The following is an 18,127-nucleotide window of genomic DNA, read 5'->3' as shown; positions in this document are numbered from 1 at the left end:
CGTACACTTACCACGGTCGATGTGCCCGCCAACACCGTCGCCAGAACTGGACACTGGGCTGTAAGGTTCAGTCTCGCTGATTGGTGCTGGCAACGAAACAAAACCACTGTCTGCTGCACACACATTTTTAGTGCATTTACATGTTGGGTGGGATGATCTAGACCTCGTTTCACAGGGACGAAGTTGTTTGATGACAATCTTGGAGTTGGGGCAGCAGATGACTGCGGAAGGTTGTAGGGCTGTTGTAGGAGCAAGGACGGTCTATGGTCGTGCATTGCCGTGTCCGCGACGGGGACCGAGGTCAGAACCGGAGGCAGATTGGGCCTGTCGTGCATCCCTTCAACCAATGCAGAAGGCCTTCTTTGGTCGGGCATTCCAAAACTGTCGTGGAACTGCGACGACGCCCGCCTGCCAGCACCGGGAGTTTGCTCCACCTGATCAAACTGGGATGCTCTTCGTAGGAGGTCCATAACCGGCACCTGGTCATACTGTGGAGCTGCTCTCGAGAAATTCAGCATATCAATCTGTTGCGAGGAACCCCTTCGCTCTGGCGCTGGGGGAGGGCTAAAGTCGTAGAGAGCAGCAGGCCTCTGCTCGTCAGGCACTGGCGGCGGGAACCTTTGGGGCGTGGGCGGGGGTGGCAACTCCTGTATCATGCTCGATGGTGGCGCTACCGGTGGGGGCTTGAATGCATCCTCGGCCACGCTCGAGTTGTTGGAGGTGATATCGTCGACGTGCTGTTGCTGCATCATCTGTTGCTGTTGCCTGGGAGATAACATTTGCAATCCCGTGGGCCTGGGGGACGCCTGGTGTGCCGGAATGCGGTCTTGGTGATCGTCAACGTCCATGTCTCCCATCGTCACCACTCCCCGGGCACGCGGGGAAGGAGACGAAACCAACTCCATAGAAACCAACTGACCAAGATTCAGCCGAAGGCTCACACGTGGCAGCCACGTGCCTAGGGTTGTCTTTTCTCGCCCTAATCTGAGAGGCAGAGGCAAAGCAAGCAAGCAATGCCGAGCTTCGTTGTGAATCCGCTGTCTCTGTGCATCCCCCAGTCGAGCTTCGAAGCTTGGCTCAAGGATAAGGGGTTTCTGGAGATTCTGGAAAAGTGTACGCTGGACAACGCCATCATCGCCGGGCAGGGATCGTTCGTTGCGCTGTGTAAGCTGCTCAAGCTCAACCCCTTTGAGAGCCTCACGGTGGAGGACCTGGGTAAGAAGCCGGTGCCGTGGACGGCAGAATTTCTGGATTGCGGCAAGGGACCGGCCGAGACCTACTCGTGGCCGATGAGTGTCACCCAAGTCAAGTTCAGGATGGACGAGAATTTGAAGCGCTACACGGGCAACTATCTCGTCCTCATCGCGATCACCTTCGCCTGCGTCTTGTGAGTAGCCTTGCCCATCTCCCTTCTCCCTGCCGAGGTCTCATTGCTCTCTTGTGCTGCCTAGCCAGGTATAAAATGCCTCTGGCTTTGCTGGGCGTGGTGTCCTTGTTTGGCCTGTGGGATGGGCTGAGGATCCTCATCAACACGTTCAAGATACAGAGGCACGGCGTGTTGTTCCGCTTGCTGGTGGCGCTCGGGAATGTTGGTATGCTTCTCTTCTCCGTTCACTCATGCCAGAGATTTGTGCTTTGCTCACGATAGCACTCGTACTTCCATGTCAGGCACAATGCTCCTTCTCATGTACTGCAGGGTGGCACTGGCCTTGATCTGCGCAGCAGCTCTAAGCTTTACAGGTGAGGTCCTCGGCTGAGAAAAGCTCTCTCTTTTCTAAACTCTTTGTTTCCTCGGTGCCGCAGTGTTGGTCTTGCACAGCTCCATGAGGAAGATCACACCACCAAATACGTGAGAGAAAGATTTCGAAGTTTTATTTTAGTAGTACCTAGGGTTGTGGGGCTGGACGCAAGGCGGTGGAGTCGCCATGGTTCACAAGAAGGAGATGCTCAAGGTAAATCCCAAGATGTTCGGGCCCAAGGCACAGCCGTGCATGAACGAGATGATGGCATTTCTGGCCTGCCTCAAGAGGACCAATTTCAACGACGATCTGTGCATCAAGGAGAAAGAAGCCCTGAATGCTTGCGTTGAGTTCCAGGTGCGTCCTTGTGCTCGTTTTGCTGCTACCTACAGCTAGATTGCCGCTCCCTCACGCCTTCCCTTCCTCGTTGTGACAGGCCAGGGCGCCCAAAGTGAAGACCACCATCAACTATCACCTGCAGCGGCTTGGGAAATACTTCAAAAAGTGAGAGCTGCAAACGGACCCTCTTTTCTTTCTTGGCTCCGGTTTCGAGCACAGAAGATCTGGCATTTTGTCATTTGTTAAGTAACTGAAAGGTAACGCGCCCTTGCGCGATTCCGGCCATAACGCTCTGCCACAGAACAAGCATGAGAAGGCCTCCAGGCCCCCGGGAGAATGAAACCGATGGTGCGCCGGCGAGCTTTGGCACCCATAGCGGCACTTGCACTGGTAGTCCTCGCATGGATTGTGTTGATCCACAGTTCCATTCTCCAAAACAATGCCTTCACATTCCTCCGAGGTGAGCGGTCGAAAGCAGCACGTTCCCTGCGCTTTCACCCCGTCAAGGATTCCAAGAATGGTACCAGCTACGTGTTCATGTCCCAGATCCAAGACACAAATCGGACAGGGGTCCCCGAATTCTTCTACTTCAACACCTCCGCCTCGTCCAGAGTCTTGTGCTTTAGAGGCAACAGCACCCGAGATGGCACCAAGAACCTGTACGCATTTGCTGAGCAGCATGTGCCAGGGGACGCGCTGCTTCTGCCGGGAACAACCCTCGTCTCGGATTCTCATTTTGATTTCGCCAACCCCTGGCATTCTATGTATAACCTCATCCAATTCGTCCACTGGAGGATGGACAGCCGCTGCCAACGGAGCGATAGAATGTTAATCTTCCACCGGGGGGAGATACGTCACGATCTGGGAGCTTGGATCCGGAGCGTCTTGGATTCCAACGGTGTCACCACAGGCGTGGACACAATGAGGTACCATCCAGAAGGCAGGGTGGTGTGCTTCCAAAGAGCAGTTGTGAGCAGGAGAGGTATTGGGGGCGTTTCAGGGGCTGTGTTGAGGGACTTGTTCGAGCAGGTTCGGTGCCGGACCCGACAATGGTGCGGAGTAGGCAGTGGGGTTAACGATGACGACACGACCGTCCGTGTCGCGCTTGTGGCCCGAGAACGAGGGCGTGCCTTTGTCAACCTGAGTGATTGGAAGCATGCCGTCAAGCTCGTGTGTGAGGTGCGGCCCCATTGCCAGTGGTCCGTCGTCTGGTTTTCAGCTCTTGATTTCTGCTCCCAGGTAAAAATATGTCCATGACACCGACTCAATATTTAACATTGATCCAGGTAAAGCTGATGAGCACAACCGATATTCTTGTATCTGTTCACGGTGCTCAGCTCACCAACATGATTTTCATGAATCCTGGGAGCAGAATTCTTGAGGCATTTCCCCAGGGCTGGTTGCAGCTTGCAGGGAACGGTCAATTCATCTACAAGCACCTGGCTGACTGGGCTGGCCTTGGGCATGAAGGCTATTGGAGAGACGGAGGGACGGCCAAATGCCCCATGGATTCTTCCAGTCCAGGACAATGCTTCAGCCTTCATTACAAAAACAAGCCTGTGGGAATCAACTCGACATTTATTGTAAAGTGGCTGGCAGAAGTCCTGTCAAACTTTTCTTGCACAGCCCGGGCATCTTTGACAAAACAGGAATGCAAATGTAGCGTCGAGCCTGGGGCTGATGATAGGCTAAGCTAAATAATAAGGCCCATTCTCCATTGGAACCAATGCTAATACACTAGGTTAGTAATATTTATAAACTTAATCAAAAGCAACAAAAATAAAACCAAATTGAAGCTAACTCCTTAAGATCTAACAAAATCCCCCAAAACAAAACCAATACTCTAAAGGGCAAAAACCCTAGCCATGTGGAGGAAGCTTGATTTGGTGAATGTACATTCCTTAATGTCCCAGTGGGATTAATACAAAAACTGGGCATGCCACCCTATCACCAAGCTACTTTACATGATACTCTCATGTTTCAAGTGGATCTAATCTTGAAGTAAAAGTGGACATGGTCATATCTTTCAGATTATGTCAATGTCCAAGTCCCCTCCCAAAACCAAACAAAGAATAGTGTTAGAAGGGTGCCACTGCAAACAGATCTCATCATCAATCACCCTGCTAAAACATGGGAGCCATCTGGTCCACCACTTCCCCAAATGATCAGGCTTTGCCCATTCCTTTAGGATGACATAGTGGAGGTGAATAGGTGCCAGAGTAAATCTCCACCATGTGGCCACAATAGCAAATACTCTTGCTTGTTACCCATCGAAGTGGTGGTGGTTACACACCTCCTAGATTGTTTGTAATCTTGTTGCTCTCCATACTGCCCAGCATTTGTGGCCCATTGCCTCCTAGACCAATGTTCCGACCTCAACACCAATCTCATCCCATTGGGCTCACATTTTCCAACCATGTCATCCATGACATATGGTGTGCCTCCAAGCTGGACTTTGTGGCTGGGCCACGTGCTCCTTCGAACCAGTGGAGCATATTGCCACACCTTGCTTCAAACTCTAGAATGTCCTCTATCTCATGAGCTACTTTGAGAATTTATTGCCATACTTACTTTCCCATGTCACATTCCCACAGTGCGTGCTCAGCTTGCATTGTCCTAGAACTGTTGTCCTATTGGAGCCAAAAGTGATCTTGACTTTCTCTTGAATTGGCAGCTTCTAGAAATCTAACATATTGTCCACCATCTGATTTGTGTCAACTCCTTGCTTGATTCATTTTCTCCATAACTTCAGGATCTCTCCACATGCCTCCTCTCTATTCATCAACAAACCATCCCATGCCTCCACCTCAAAGGAGAAGAAACTATTCAAACTTCACCTCCATTCTGTAGGATCCCAATCCAAGTCTTTGATCAGTTGCTGATGCCACCACTTGAGTGTGCCATTCCCCTCAAGTGGGTTGGTGATTGCATAATGACTAGCTATTTTTTTGCCTAGTGAAGCACTCAAATTCTCCCCTTGACCTTGTCATTAGTCACCATCAACATGTCCTACTCTTCTCCCATTGGTAGCAGCATATCCTCCCTTGTCACCTAGAAGGGGCAACCTACATTCTTCTCCAAAGAGACTATGAACTAAACTTCCACATCGCCATCTCCCCATGCTGGTGATGGGGCCATGAACACTTGAGTCCACTTGTGCAGCTTAACTCCTTCTCCATCTGGCTCAATCTCCCATTGCAGCATTACAAAGTCCCTGGGTTTAAAGCACCTTCTCGGCCAAGGTTGTTCCCTCTTTGCCTCAACCATGGAGGATTCGAAGATCTACATGAACTTTGCAACTCTTGCCTGGGTTGAAGACTTGCATCCTCTTTGTGGTCTTCCTGCAGACCCTGTCCAACACTCCCATAAGCTGTTTCAGTGTCCAAAAGCCCCTTGTGTGCAGCTTCTTCAATATCGTGTAGTGGTCCTCTCTAACCAGCATTCGGTTACCAGCCCTGAACAATTTGTTAAAGAATAATGGCTGGTTCAGTCAATCCTCCAAATTTGAGCTTGCATTCCTTGTCCATATATGGAGGCTAACACTAAAAAGAAAAACTCACTGAACGAGTGTAGCTTATTGCCCCCTTTTCCGTTTCTTCAGATTTTTCTTCAGCTCTTCTACAGCTTCTAGTAATTCATCATTCATGGACCAGCTAGCCTTTCACCGGCCCAAACAGCTGACAAAGGTGGAACCTACAGAACACACCACATAACATATGACTTTCAAAGCTTACCACAGCTTTTTCTTTGGAATGGTCACTCAGGCTTACTTCTTTGAAGGCCAGCTCTCCTGCTCATGGGCATGGTTGGTCCCAACCACGTTCAGCCAGAATCCTGACCGCTGCCGAATGTGGTCGGCTGAATGCAATCGGACAGTTCCATTCGGTGATTTCATTCGGCGAAAAAAATGGTGATTGCACTTACAGGGGCTAGATTTCCGATGCTGCTGCAGCTATTGCCATCGCCACTGCATCTCCACTGCTTTGTTGTTCTCCTGTTGCTATGCATGGAGCGATCCATCCATTCACGAATGCCCAGCCCAGCAAGCCTACATAGAATCCGACAAAGAGGGCTATAGCCTATAGGAGCTGCGTGCATACCAAGCTCTACAGGGCGACACTCTCCAGTCGGTTGGCCTTTGCTTTCGATTGAGCGTGGAGCAGCTCGTTGAGAAATCTGAAATTTTTGCCCTAAAATGGAAATTACAATTCCAGTGATTTCAGAAATTTGATTCTAGCAATTCTGGCACAATTGAGCAATAGCACTCGATTGGGCATAGTCCCATATTACCAAGCTCACTCCTTATGCTTCTAGCAAAGGAGCTAAGTGTTGGAAATGTAATTATTGTGGAAAAATGTATGGTGGTCCGCCGAAACGAATTAAGGCGCATTTTGCTAAATTTTCTGGGCATGATATTGAAACATGTAGTGCTTCAAATGTTCCTCTTTATGTTCAGAACCAAGTTCACCAAATGTTTATGGGGAAAATTGCAAATACCCATTTGTTTTTACTTTCTACAGCAAATCTACAGAGTAGGCATTTTGATGGGGCATTTGTTGGTTTATGGTGTATGTAGATGGGTGTGGGTGTGGGTGTGTTGTCACAACCAGCCTTATGTACCCAGTGGAACACCACTCTTTAAGTTTGTGAGAGCCGTTCCAAACGTCGACCGGCTGATCGGCCGACCGTGGTTATCGACCGGCTGTGAAAACGCCAAACAGCTAAACGGTTCACAAATTTTTTTGATAAAAAAAAACATTTTTAGTAAAACCACATTAATAAAAATAGGAAAACCAAAGCATGAAACCAAACCAAACTAAACCAAACCAAAGCATTAGACCAAACCAAACCATCTATTACTCATCTTCTTCAACATCTTTAGCAAGTTCCTCGACATCTCTAATATCTTCCTCAACAATCATATCCTCATTTGGAAGATCTTCTTCAGCTAAATCTTCTATACCAAGAGATTCAAGTCTAGCTTGCATCTCTATAATCCTCATCCATTGTGATTTGATTGCAATTGTGTCAAAATTAATCTTTAGGAATTTCATTCTTTCACTTTCAACATGATCCACCACTCTAGTGTTACTGTGTACATAAACCAACTTCCTTCTGAATTCACTTTCTTGTCCAGCTTCATGATGTCCAGCATTGCAAATGAGGGAGTTTCTCCTAGCACATGTCCATTTTGAACTGGACACACAAACCAGTGCTTGTCCGAGATGCGCACATGGAGCTTGTCTGGAGGAGTAGTATGGCGTTGGGTGGTGTGTGAGGAAACTAGTGGCAGCAAAAGCACTGGAAGGAGGAGACAGTGTGGCATGACGAGGGTGGCGACGAGGAAGGTGTCCACGGATGAGAAACCCCAGGAAGAGGAGGAGGAGCTCTTGACAGATTGGAGCAAATCCATCAAGGCAGCGGCTTCTCCCGGCGGCCGGAACCAAAGGGCGTGTACATTCTTCTTTTACAAGAGCTTATGGAGAGACGTGATTCTTCGCTCTTCTTCAGGAAGCCCGGCCCTGTCCGAGGACGGGAGAGGAATGCATGGAGCTCTTGCCGGGATGGCGCCGTGGACAGCACTAGCAACAAGCTAGGGCGGGTGATGGGTAGCAGCATCGACTTCCCGCGATCACCATTGTCATCGAGGAGCAGCGGATCCCACGAGTAAGCAGTGAAGCAGCAGCAACGCATTCGCGATGTGGAATTCTCAGCCATGGCAAGGAGCAGCAGCAGCGTGATCTTCCTGAGCATCTCCCAGTAATAGCTTGTCCACGCAATCCCGGAATGCCTTGATGCTACGCTTGTTTCCCACCGATGCGAATGGCGCCGTCCCAGCTCTCCCGAGCACAGTCGTCAACACCCCAGACGCGAGCGAATCAAGGAAGGTGAATGCCCACATTGTGTTGCTGCTGCTTACCATGGCCAAGATCCTGCGCACCAAGCTCTCATAATTCTGCCCTAGCATACTCCACCAAGGAGCAAGCAATACAAAACTGTAAAATCGCTTAAACAAACAAAAGTGTGGCTGAATTTTCACTTTTTGTCTCTTCTGTTTATAATTGAGTTAGTGGTCTAAAACACCAGGCCGTCAGATGAAGATCGTGCGGTCCCTGACGATTCTAGGGCGCCATTGCCTCCATACAAGAGGGTTTCTAGATAGGGTTTTAGCTACCAAAATGGATGAGGAATTGGCTAAGGTGCAGGCTGAAATCGCGCTTCTTGAGCCGCACATGAGCCGGAAGTGGGCTTCACAACACCTCGGATGTTTGATGGCATGGGCGATGATGATATTGAGAAAAGAGTTGTCAAGCGCTTGTCCATTCTGCATTGATCATTGACGGCCGAAGTATGACTGATGTTGCACGGGAGAATTTTGAGGACAGAGAGACGTATTACAAATGGCTTTTCAAGGAACCTGACGAACGATTTGAGGCTTTTCTCGAGTACGTGGAAGAAAAGGTGCGTGGTTTTTTCCACCTTGGTATGTCCTTATCATTCCTTGTTTTCCCTTTGCAGAGCAGTAACCGTCAGGTGACAGAGAGCAAAAGACATATATATAGTATTTCAAATTGGTGCTTACACAATCTTACAGCTTCAGAAATCGTTTCCCGTAAAGAACCGATGAACGAAACAAGAAATTTACAGCACGATCACACCTCACAAGTCGCCAAAACTTGTAGCAGCAAAGACTAGTCTATTGAATCCAGGGAAGCATGTACAAAGCAAAAAGTCATTCATAAACTCTTAGTGTACTGACTTCAATCACTTTAATTATGTGTTTTAAAGCTTATCAAAATAATGCTATACTTTGTTTGCCATTTTATTAATCTAATACAAAAAGTGCATTAGGCTGATGGCAAAGCTTTCCACCAAACTCTTTTTTCTAAGGCTGAGATTATAAATTTAGAAATTGCTTTTCAAATTTACTAAGTGGTTATGTTGTTAAAGCACATAATTCCGGAACACTGTTAGATATATAAGGCAAATATATAGCGCCCACCAAGGATTAGCATGGTATTTATATTATCCTCATCAGCAGTTATACTTCGGTCAATTTAAGTTGTTACACTTGGATTTATTTGAATATTTTATCAACTGATAAATCATATAAATCTTTGATTATTAAAATAACGAACATATTGTATTAAAGACTTTGATTTACTGAGAAATTTATATTGTCAGTATATATATATAAAAAAACAGAAGCTTCATCATGCATCCTCATAGTCCACTTGAACAACAAACTGGCGTATCTTCCCAAATACTGCATTTCTTTTCCCATAGACTCCATCTTTATTATTCTTGTATTGCTGCCATCCAGTTCCTGGAAACGTCTCTTTTGGAACACACGACCACAACCTGTAGCTTGATCTCTTCAACGCAGCATCCACCATTTCTAAGCCACTCGCTTTAAAGCCTGTTTTCCATCCTGTCTCTTGAAGACCTGAATGAGAATGTCTTCATCCATACCAAAATCAATGCTCGGAAAGACTTCAGAAGTTGGTTTCACGTACTTAAAACTCACCATTGCCTCTAGCATGATATGAGGTCCAATATGATGGGAAGTCTTGAGACTGGAGCTTCCATCATCGTAAACTGGCTTGATAACAAAATCACCACCCTTCAACAGCAGCCTATGCACAAGAGGCTCATAAAGCTTTCCCCACAAAGCCCCCACCCAAGAGCAGCTAAATGTTTCTTTCAGAAATTCCACCACATGCACAGCTCCAGCAAGTAGATACTGATTCCCAAGCTCTGTCATGCCTCGCTTGCAAACTGATATGTCTTTTCGCTATGGTCCAGCTGAACAAGTGGCTCCAGTCAGTGGAGAGTGGTGTTTCGTTTGCAACATATGCTTAGACAGGGCCATTCTGCAAAGCAGGATTAAATGTGGTGTGGACGAGCACGGGTGTTTCAAGATTCATCTTGCTGTCACTGCCGTGCTTCCATGCCGACCCTGCTCCTTTGCCGATGCTGGTACATGACGTATGTCTCGACTACTCTTTGCTGCTGCGCCGAGGCCACAGTTCGATTGCTGCAAGGAGCTTACTGGAAGCGCGAGACGCGGGTTGCTACAAAGGCTTGAGCACTTGCCCGAGGAGCTCGTCTGCCGGCAGCAGCATGAGCTCAGCTTGACCCTGCTCTTCCTGGCACGTCAAGCTGCTGTTGCTCTCGTGGATATGGAAGTTACACAGGGTGGGATGACGAGACAGGTGAAAGGATTTCTGGAGCCACTGTGCATCTCGTCAGCCACGTTACGTATAGTCACAGGAAAACACGCTCTCACCAGCGCGAGAGTTTCGAATGCCTCGGACGACGCAAAGCAGCCATGCACACGGCTGCTCTCAGGTAGCTGGTGTATGAAGTTGCTGGTCCAGAATGCAAGGATTGACTGGATGGACCCGGTATTCAAAGAGTCCATGTACTCAGGAGTAAGTTGATTCCAAGTATGGTAGATCTGTTGATAAAGCATCCCAGGAATGTACCTTTTGGCATGTACCAGGGCTCTTGCAAGATTATATAGTGAATCTTTGTTGTAACTAACAAACCGGGAGCTTGAGCTTCATTATCGGTGACCCCTCTGACTATTGGTGCAAAAGGTTTGGCTCCATCACTGCTCTTAAGGAAACTTGCAATACCACAGTCTACAAGGGTCATGCCCCTCCTCTGAATCACATGTCCAGCACCTGAAAAACTGATAAAGTGCTGCAGATTGGTTCATGAAATATGCATGAAGGATGATCACTAAAACAGGCCGGGAACTTGGAGTCCATCACTCTTTGAGAGATGAAGCAGGTTTCCTGTGGAACGATCATGAGATGGCAAGCTTTATGGAAGATCTGATATTTACTTACTATCTCTCAGGTAAGACAGAATGATGTGATATTGTGATATTTAGGTTCAATCTCCATACATCAATAGCGGTTGATAAAAGTCTTCTCCTTCCTGTGTTGCCATCGAACACAGGTAGACTGTAAATCTCTTCCACATCAAACGTTTTCATAGTTCCAGAAAGAAGATTCTGCAGAACTGTCAACATGCTCTTTCCTGTAAACAAACAGGGGACTTCGCATCACACCATATGACTTGAGCACAAGGACGATGGGATTCAACAAAGACTGCCCTTTCTGAGGAGTTTGCTTGATACGAAGCAGCCCTTCATGCACTGTAATAATGCCTGAGCTTCGTCGAGCACAACCGTGCCATCCCCCCAACCCACCTCTTGGACCAGCTTTCCAATGCAGGTTCTAAATTTTGTAACCAAAGAGAGCACTTGATCGACTTTGCGGACCAAACCAAGCAACTCATTAACCAGTTGCAGGAACACGTCCTCAACTGTCAGATACTCCAGTTGAAAAAACGCCCAGTCTCGTGGAAAGAGCCCTGGCTTACACTCTTTCAACAATTTAGTGAAAACCAAGCAGGTTATAACAGTGTCGTGGGCGATTGAGGATGAGTGTGGTAGGCAATTGTGGGCAGGATGGCCTTGGCAACATTCTCCACTTTGGTGACTAGAAGACCCTTGACTCACGACGTCCGGAGGGATGACCACACCTATCGTGATAGAAGTTTTCTGTGTTTATAATTGAGTTAGTGGTCTAAAACACCGGGTCATCGGATGAAGATCGTGCGGTCTCCATACAGGGTTTAGGGTTACCCTGCACCTTAGCCAATTTCTCCTCCATTTTGCTGGAGTCGAACCCTAACATATTAGAACTGGAGTAGGCGTTATACAAGGTTGGCCATCTAAGAAGACAAACTATGAGGAGTTTGGCAAGGGGGGACTTTATTGCATGCTTTATATGTCAGTGTGGTCATGAGCTCGAGCGAGATCTTCCGGCTGAGGCGCGAGCTGGGCGTGGTGGACAAGGAGGAGGAATTGGTGTGGTTTGCGCTTGATCCACTCACGGCCCAGTGGCGGAGATTGCCGCCCATGCCCGACGTAGTTCAGTAAGGCTCAAAGTCGTCAAGGAATTTCTTAATCTCCTCCCTGGAAAGGAAGGGCTTGAAAACTTCGATTATTTGGGTGGAGTTCCTAGGTATGTACTGCGTGCAACAAAGCTGGATGAGGGGAAGGCCAGGGCCACGGATCAAGTGCATCAAAGCGGCTATGGTTTTGTCAGGAGGGTACGTGAAAAAAGTCAGTGACTGCATTCTGCACATCATCGCAACTGAGGACCACAGCGAAAAGACATCAGTTTGAAAGCAAGGCTTTGATGACAGAGCTTGGGCATCAGTATCTGCTTGCTGGAGCTGTGCGTGTGGTGGAATTTCTGAAAGAAACATTCATCTGCTCTTGGGTAGGGGCTTTGTGGGGGAAGCTTTATGAGCCTCTTGTGCATAGGCTGCTGTTGAAGGGTGGTGATTTTGTTATCAAGCCAGTTTACGATGATGGAAGCTCCGGTCCTGAGACTTCCTATCATATTGGACCTCATATCATGCTAGAGGCAAGTTCTGCTGGTGAGTTTGGAGGAAAGATGGGGATGGGCAAGTACGTGAAACCAACTTCTGAAGTCTTTCCGAGCATTGATTCTGGTATGGATGAAGACATTCTCATTCAGGTCTTCAAGAGACGGGATGGAAAACATGGCTTTAAAGCGAGTGGCTTAGAAATGGTGGATGCTGCATTGAAGAGATCAAGCTACAGGTTGTGGTTGTGTGTTCCAAAAGAGATGTTTCCGGGAACTGGATGGCAGCAATACAAGAATAATAAAGATGGAGACTATGGGAAAAGAAATGCAGTATTTGGGGAGATGCGCCAGTTTGTTGTTCAAGTGGACTACGAGGATGCAAGCTTCTGTTTTTTTTTATATATATATACACTTACAATATAAGTTTTTAATACAATATGTTCATTATTTTAATCTATAATAATAAGACCCCCACAGCTGTCCGATCCCGGGCCTGGGGCAGCCTCGGAAGCCATGGCCCGGGGCAGCCTCGGAAGCCATGGTTCTTGGAAAGGGGAGGCCACCCCAGGCCATGGCTAGGGCCGGTGGCCATGGTTAATGGGAATATCGACTCAATGTTCTGGCAAGACCCTTTCTTTATCCTATTATCCTGACCTAGTGCCTAACAATCTTCCCCTTGTTAGGGAATAATCTCCAAATTGCAATGTTATAATCTGGCACAAAAAGACAGAGATCCAATCTTTCTAGACTATGCTACACCTCCTCTTGAGGTTCCTCACCACCTAACCACCCCTGAGCTACCTTAAAAGCTCCATTGTGCCGCTACTCCACTGTAAGCCCTAGGGTAGGTTAAGTCCCTTACCCTAACATGCTTTAATATACCTTTGAGCCTCCCTTTGATTGATGTTGACCATGTGAACAAATCTGGCACCTAACAATTCTTCCCCCCCAACAAAGTCTTTGTCCCAAGGATGAGTTATATCTGTGATCGCCCTTTTTGGGGAACCCTGCTCAAGCTCCTTGTCCATCTTCCACAGTTGTATACATCAAGGAGGCATTGGGCCCGTCACTCCGAGATAGTACACCTTTGAACTAGATAACTTAAAATACTGGATGAATTTTCACTCCAGTTGGCAGCCGCACCTGATAAGCTGCTTTACCAATGTGCTCTAGCACTTCATATGAACTGTCCGTAAAAGCACCAAAGTGTTCCACCACTCATTTGACGGAAAGATCACTTGCACGAAGACAAGATCACCCACCTTATATTCCTGGAATTGGCAATACTTATTAACAAACTTCTCCACTCTATCCTAAGCTGCTTAAAAATTCAGTTTGCATACCACCAGAATCTCATCAAATTCTGTGGCTAGATTAGTCGCCTTAGAATCAAGCTTATCTTGAACATCCTTACTCAAATGCAATCCCAACTCCACTGTTGTTCGGGGATACCTTCCAAACATGGCAAATTAAGGATTTAGCTTGGTTCCACTGTGTTGGCTATTGTTGCAAATAAATTGCACCAACGAAAGATATAGATCCCACTGTCCTTGCTATTGACCAATGCTACAATGGAGCATATCCTCCACCACTTGATTCACATGCTCGGTTTTCCCATCCATCTGAGGATGATCTCCACTCAAGAGTTTCAACATAGCCTTCACAAAGCTCTTCCAAAATCCATTTATGAACTTTGTATCTTGATCACTAATGATGTCCCCCGGCAAAATACCTATATCATCAACCGAGTAAATGTGGCTGGTGTATTCGGCAAACCAAACGGTATAACTATAAACTCAAAATGTCCAAAGCTTGTGTTGAATGCCGTCTTGGAGATAGATGTATCATCTATTGCAATCTAATGATATCCGCTCCTCAGATCAATCTTAGTAAACACTCGTGCTTTACCAAGTTTGTCTAAGATATCATCCACACGTGGCATTGGCATATTATCCTTCACTATTTTCTTGTTCTAGTCAATACACATTCGCATTGAACCGTCTTTCTTTTTCACAAGCAAAACCAAAGCACCAAACAAAAACTTACTTGGCTGAATAAATCTAAAATCAAGTAACTCCTTGATTTGTTGTTGAACTTCTTGCTCCTTTGCATAACTTAACTGAAATGGATGCTGGTAAATTGGCTGTGTCCCCGGTTATAATATAATCCCATGCTCCACACTTTGTAATGGAGGCAACCCATAAGGAAGTTCAAATGGAAAACATTAAAAAACTTGTCAAGTATATCCCATATTGCTACTTCTCCCCACACATGCCTTAGTCCCCCAAGTCACAAATAAATAACAAGTAACTTGAAAGTGCTTTTCCATTGCGACAAGCCTGCTTCAAAGATGTAGTGGAGAGCATAACAATTGGAGGTTGAACTCCTTCTCCAAACCACACATCTTTAATGCCATCATACTCCAGCAAGACATGCTTAATACTCCACTTTATCTTCTGATCCACCTTCACCAACCATGGCATCCCAAGAATGAGATCCACACGATGGATATCTGTGAAATAAAAAGTCTCCACAAGTGTGGTTTTGCCAACCAACACGTCTAACATCTTTACATAAGCATTGAAATGCTGAGCAGAGGTAGTTACACCTTCCACCATATATGGAAGAACTCCTTGTGTGACGAAGCCATGTTTTGCAATAAACTTTGCCGAAACAAAGTTGTTATCACTCTCACAATCCAATAAAATCCGCATTGGACCGCCATGGAACATGCCCTCCAGCATTAAAGTTGAGTCACAAGTATCCTCGAGCTCCATCTTGTTCCACACACAGTTGCGTTGATGAGAAACCATCAAAAGCCTCTTCCTTCGACTAGAATGGTCATCCCTGTCATTTGCATGTTGCAAATTTTCCAACTTTTTAACATTTGACTTACCATCAGTAGAAGATTGGCCATTCCTTTTGCCCTGCTGCTTATACTTTAGCTGTGGATAATCAGCCTTATAGTGTCCAAGCTTGCCACAATGATGACAAACTTGTTTATAATTCTTCACAAAGAACTTTTGCTTCTTTGACACCTTTGCATCTGAAGTAGTCACCATAGACTTCAACTTGTGGTGCTTGTTCCCATCCTTGTGTTCACGGCGATTATCATAACAATTCTTGACAGAAGGACTCTGCAAATGCTTGCGAGGCTTGTGTTTATCATTGTTAAGTCAACGAGCTGCATCAAAGAGCTCCTCCAAACTCTTTGTAGGCTGAGAATGATACAACTGTTGTCGCATGCTCTCACTATGAAGGCCATCAATGAAGTGTAAGGAACCAACTCGCCAAGGTGTTGTAGGCTAAAGGATCCCTGAAACCATGACCCAAAATGACAAAGAGTTCATCAGATGGGACCGAGTCGAAGATCGAGTCCAAGACCGACTCTGAGACTGAGTTCGAGATAGAGTCTGGGATCGAGTCCGAGGCCGAATCGGAGACCAAGTTCGAGACCAAGTTTGAGACCGAGTTTGAGACAGAGTCCGAGATCCAAATCGGGTCCGAGACCGAGTCCGAGGTCGAGTCCGAAGTCGAGTCCGAGATCGGGTCCGAGATCGAGCCTTCGAGATTGGGCCTTCCTTCAGGATGGAAGTGGGGGGCTAGAGGTACCCATACCAGGTCGTTAGGCCACGGTGTTTCGCCCCAGCGTCCCAAAGCAAGTGTTGCACCCAAGACTTGGAATATAGAGGGTCCCATGATCAAGTCTTGTGGTACCAAGGGGTGTTAGGAACTTGGGGGCTTGGTGTGCTTAGCTGCTTGTGGGGGAGTGTAGCCGAACCTTAAGTTCAGTCTAACCTGGGGAGGAGGATTGGGAGAGATTTGGGAATCTGTGGATGGATGGCTAACGCTTCATTGCTTGTGCAGTGAGTAGCTGAAACCAGGTAGGTAGGAGCTAGTACCATAGGTGGGAACCTTGGCGAGGGAACTTAGCAAAAGCCAAGGCAGTGTTGGACAGATAGACGAGGTAAGCTGGCAAATTAGAAAGGAAAAAATTTGTGGCTATATTTGGTATTAGAGCCTTTTCCTCAGTTCTAGCGAAGGATAGAGGCGGATTGCTGGGAGATGGCAAAGGCAGGGCAAAAGCGAACCAAGGCGGAGACGGAACCTCCTCCAGAGCTGGAGCCTCCGGTCGAACGAGAGGCTATGGATGAGGAATCCTTGCATAAGGAGGACTCCAGTGAGGAAACTTCCAAACAGGAGTCCGGTGGCAAGGCTTGGTCGTCCAAGGCTCGATTGAACGTTCTAAATGGATAGTTGGCACAGACCAATGCCCTGCTCGAGACTCTTATACACAAGCTAAAGCGTGACGAGAAGTGGAAGAAAAAGCGAAAGACTGCGGATGCTGGAGTCTTGGTGGAGAACGATGGAGGCCAACGAAGGACCAGTGGCCACTTGGGACATGATGAAGGCGAGGATCCATGCAACTTACGTTCCTCCGAATGCTACTCTGCATCTAAGAGACAAGCTAAGTAGGCTGAAGCAGACCGGAACCATTCAGGAGTATGTGAATGGGTTTATGGCAAAGAGGATACTTGTCACGGACATAGGGGATATGGATGCGTTCCATGCCTTCATATTAGGTTTGCAAACTTGGGCTCGCGGTGAGGTGATGCGCTGGAACCCAACCAACCACAAGGAAACATTGGATGCGGCCATCAAAGTGCATTTCAACAATAACCTGGAAAAGGGGACCACGACGAGGTTGGGGTCCACATTTAGCAAAGGGGCCAAACCAAGGGGAACATATAGCAAAGGGAAATTCAAGAAGAGTTTCTCTAACAATGAGTCCTCGGGGTTCCGGAAAGGCAAATCCGGTGGCCAGCGAGCGAGTACGTAGGGGAGTAAAAAAAAAAGAGACAAACCCATGGATAAGAAGGTCAAGTCGTTTAGCAGCATGGGAAACAATGTATCTTACAACTGCGGTGAAACGGGACACTTTTTGAAGGAATGTCCCTACCCAAAGAAGGCTAGAGCCAATATGGCCATTAAATCAAGTGAAGTCTAAATTGAGGTATATGATCTAGTCTCTAGCTCAAAGTTATTCACTACACGAGTAACTTTGGTAAAGAGTTGTTCGCGACATCTACTAGCCCTCCGAGGGAAGCTCGAGGGTAGCTTTGTTAAGATCCTTATTGACACGAGTGCTTTGGATAATTTTGTGGCTGCATATATAGTCCGGCAAGCCGGACTAACAGTGCAGTGGCTGGGCGAACCAAGGACTATAGAGTTTTTTCAAGGTAGCCAAAGCACTGATGATGTACTTCGACAAGTGAGAGTCGAAGTAGGGACTTGGAAAGTAGACATGGATTTCACCGTGTTGGATATGGCAGGATTTGACGTGATTTTCGGGATGGATTGGTTCAATCGGTTCGTGGTAGCCCTATATGGACAAGGTAGGAATCTTGTGGTACTAGCGAATGCCCAAGGAAGAAGATCCAGGGTGGAGGCCCAGGATCTAAAGGTAGGGCAATGCAAGGCCAAAAATTCGTGCCTAAACCTAGTGTCCACAAGGGGACAACTCATTAAAGGGACCAAGGCTGCATTTTTGTGCTTTCTCTCGGTGAAGAGTGACAAAAAGATAGGAACAAAATAAGTACCTTTAGTGATCCAGCGGGTGTTGGACCAATTCCA

At 47.0% G+C, this 18,127-nt stretch overlaps 3 protein-coding genes across 3 annotated transcripts; all 3 read left to right on the top strand.

Annotated features, from left to right (window-relative positions):
* Positions 1 to 966: 966 nt before the first annotated feature.
* LOC112342162 (PRA1 family protein H-like) lies at positions 967 to 1,915 on the top strand. The gene is made up of 4 exons (XM_024663538.1): positions 967 to 1,387; positions 1,456 to 1,592; positions 1,669 to 1,740; positions 1,804 to 1,915. Exons 1-4 carry the CDS (start codon positions 1,014 to 1,016, stop codon positions 1,851 to 1,853), a joined length of 633 nt encoding a protein of 210 aa, XP_024519306.1. The 5' UTR covers positions 967 to 1,013; the 3' UTR covers positions 1,854 to 1,915.
* LOC112342163 (37S ribosomal protein mrp10, mitochondrial-like) lies at positions 1,833 to 2,363 on the top strand. The gene is made up of 2 exons (XM_024663539.1): positions 1,833 to 2,096; positions 2,176 to 2,363. The coding sequence occupies exons 1-2, from the start codon at positions 1,926 to 1,928 to the stop codon at positions 2,245 to 2,247; spliced, it is 243 nt and encodes an 80-aa protein (XP_024519307.1). The 5' UTR covers positions 1,833 to 1,925; the 3' UTR covers positions 2,248 to 2,363.
* Positions 2,364 to 2,397: 34 nt separating this feature from the next.
* Positions 2,398 to 3,795, top strand: LOC9638104. Its single transcript, XM_002989684.2, has 2 exons — positions 2,398 to 3,317; positions 3,365 to 3,795. Exons 1-2 carry the CDS (start codon positions 2,415 to 2,417, stop codon positions 3,773 to 3,775), a joined length of 1,314 nt encoding a protein of 437 aa, XP_002989730.2. The 5' UTR covers positions 2,398 to 2,414; the 3' UTR covers positions 3,776 to 3,795.
* The last annotated feature ends 14,332 nt before the right edge of the window (positions 3,796 to 18,127 follow it).

This window comes from Selaginella moellendorffii, unplaced genomic scaffold (assembly GCF_000143415.4).
Source record: "Selaginella moellendorffii unplaced genomic scaffold, v1.0 SELMOscaffold_100, whole genome shotgun sequence".
Taxonomy (NCBI): Eukaryota; Viridiplantae; Streptophyta; class Lycopodiopsida; order Selaginellales; family Selaginellaceae; genus Selaginella; species Selaginella moellendorffii.
This window is presented reverse-complemented; position numbering and strand designations above follow the sequence as displayed.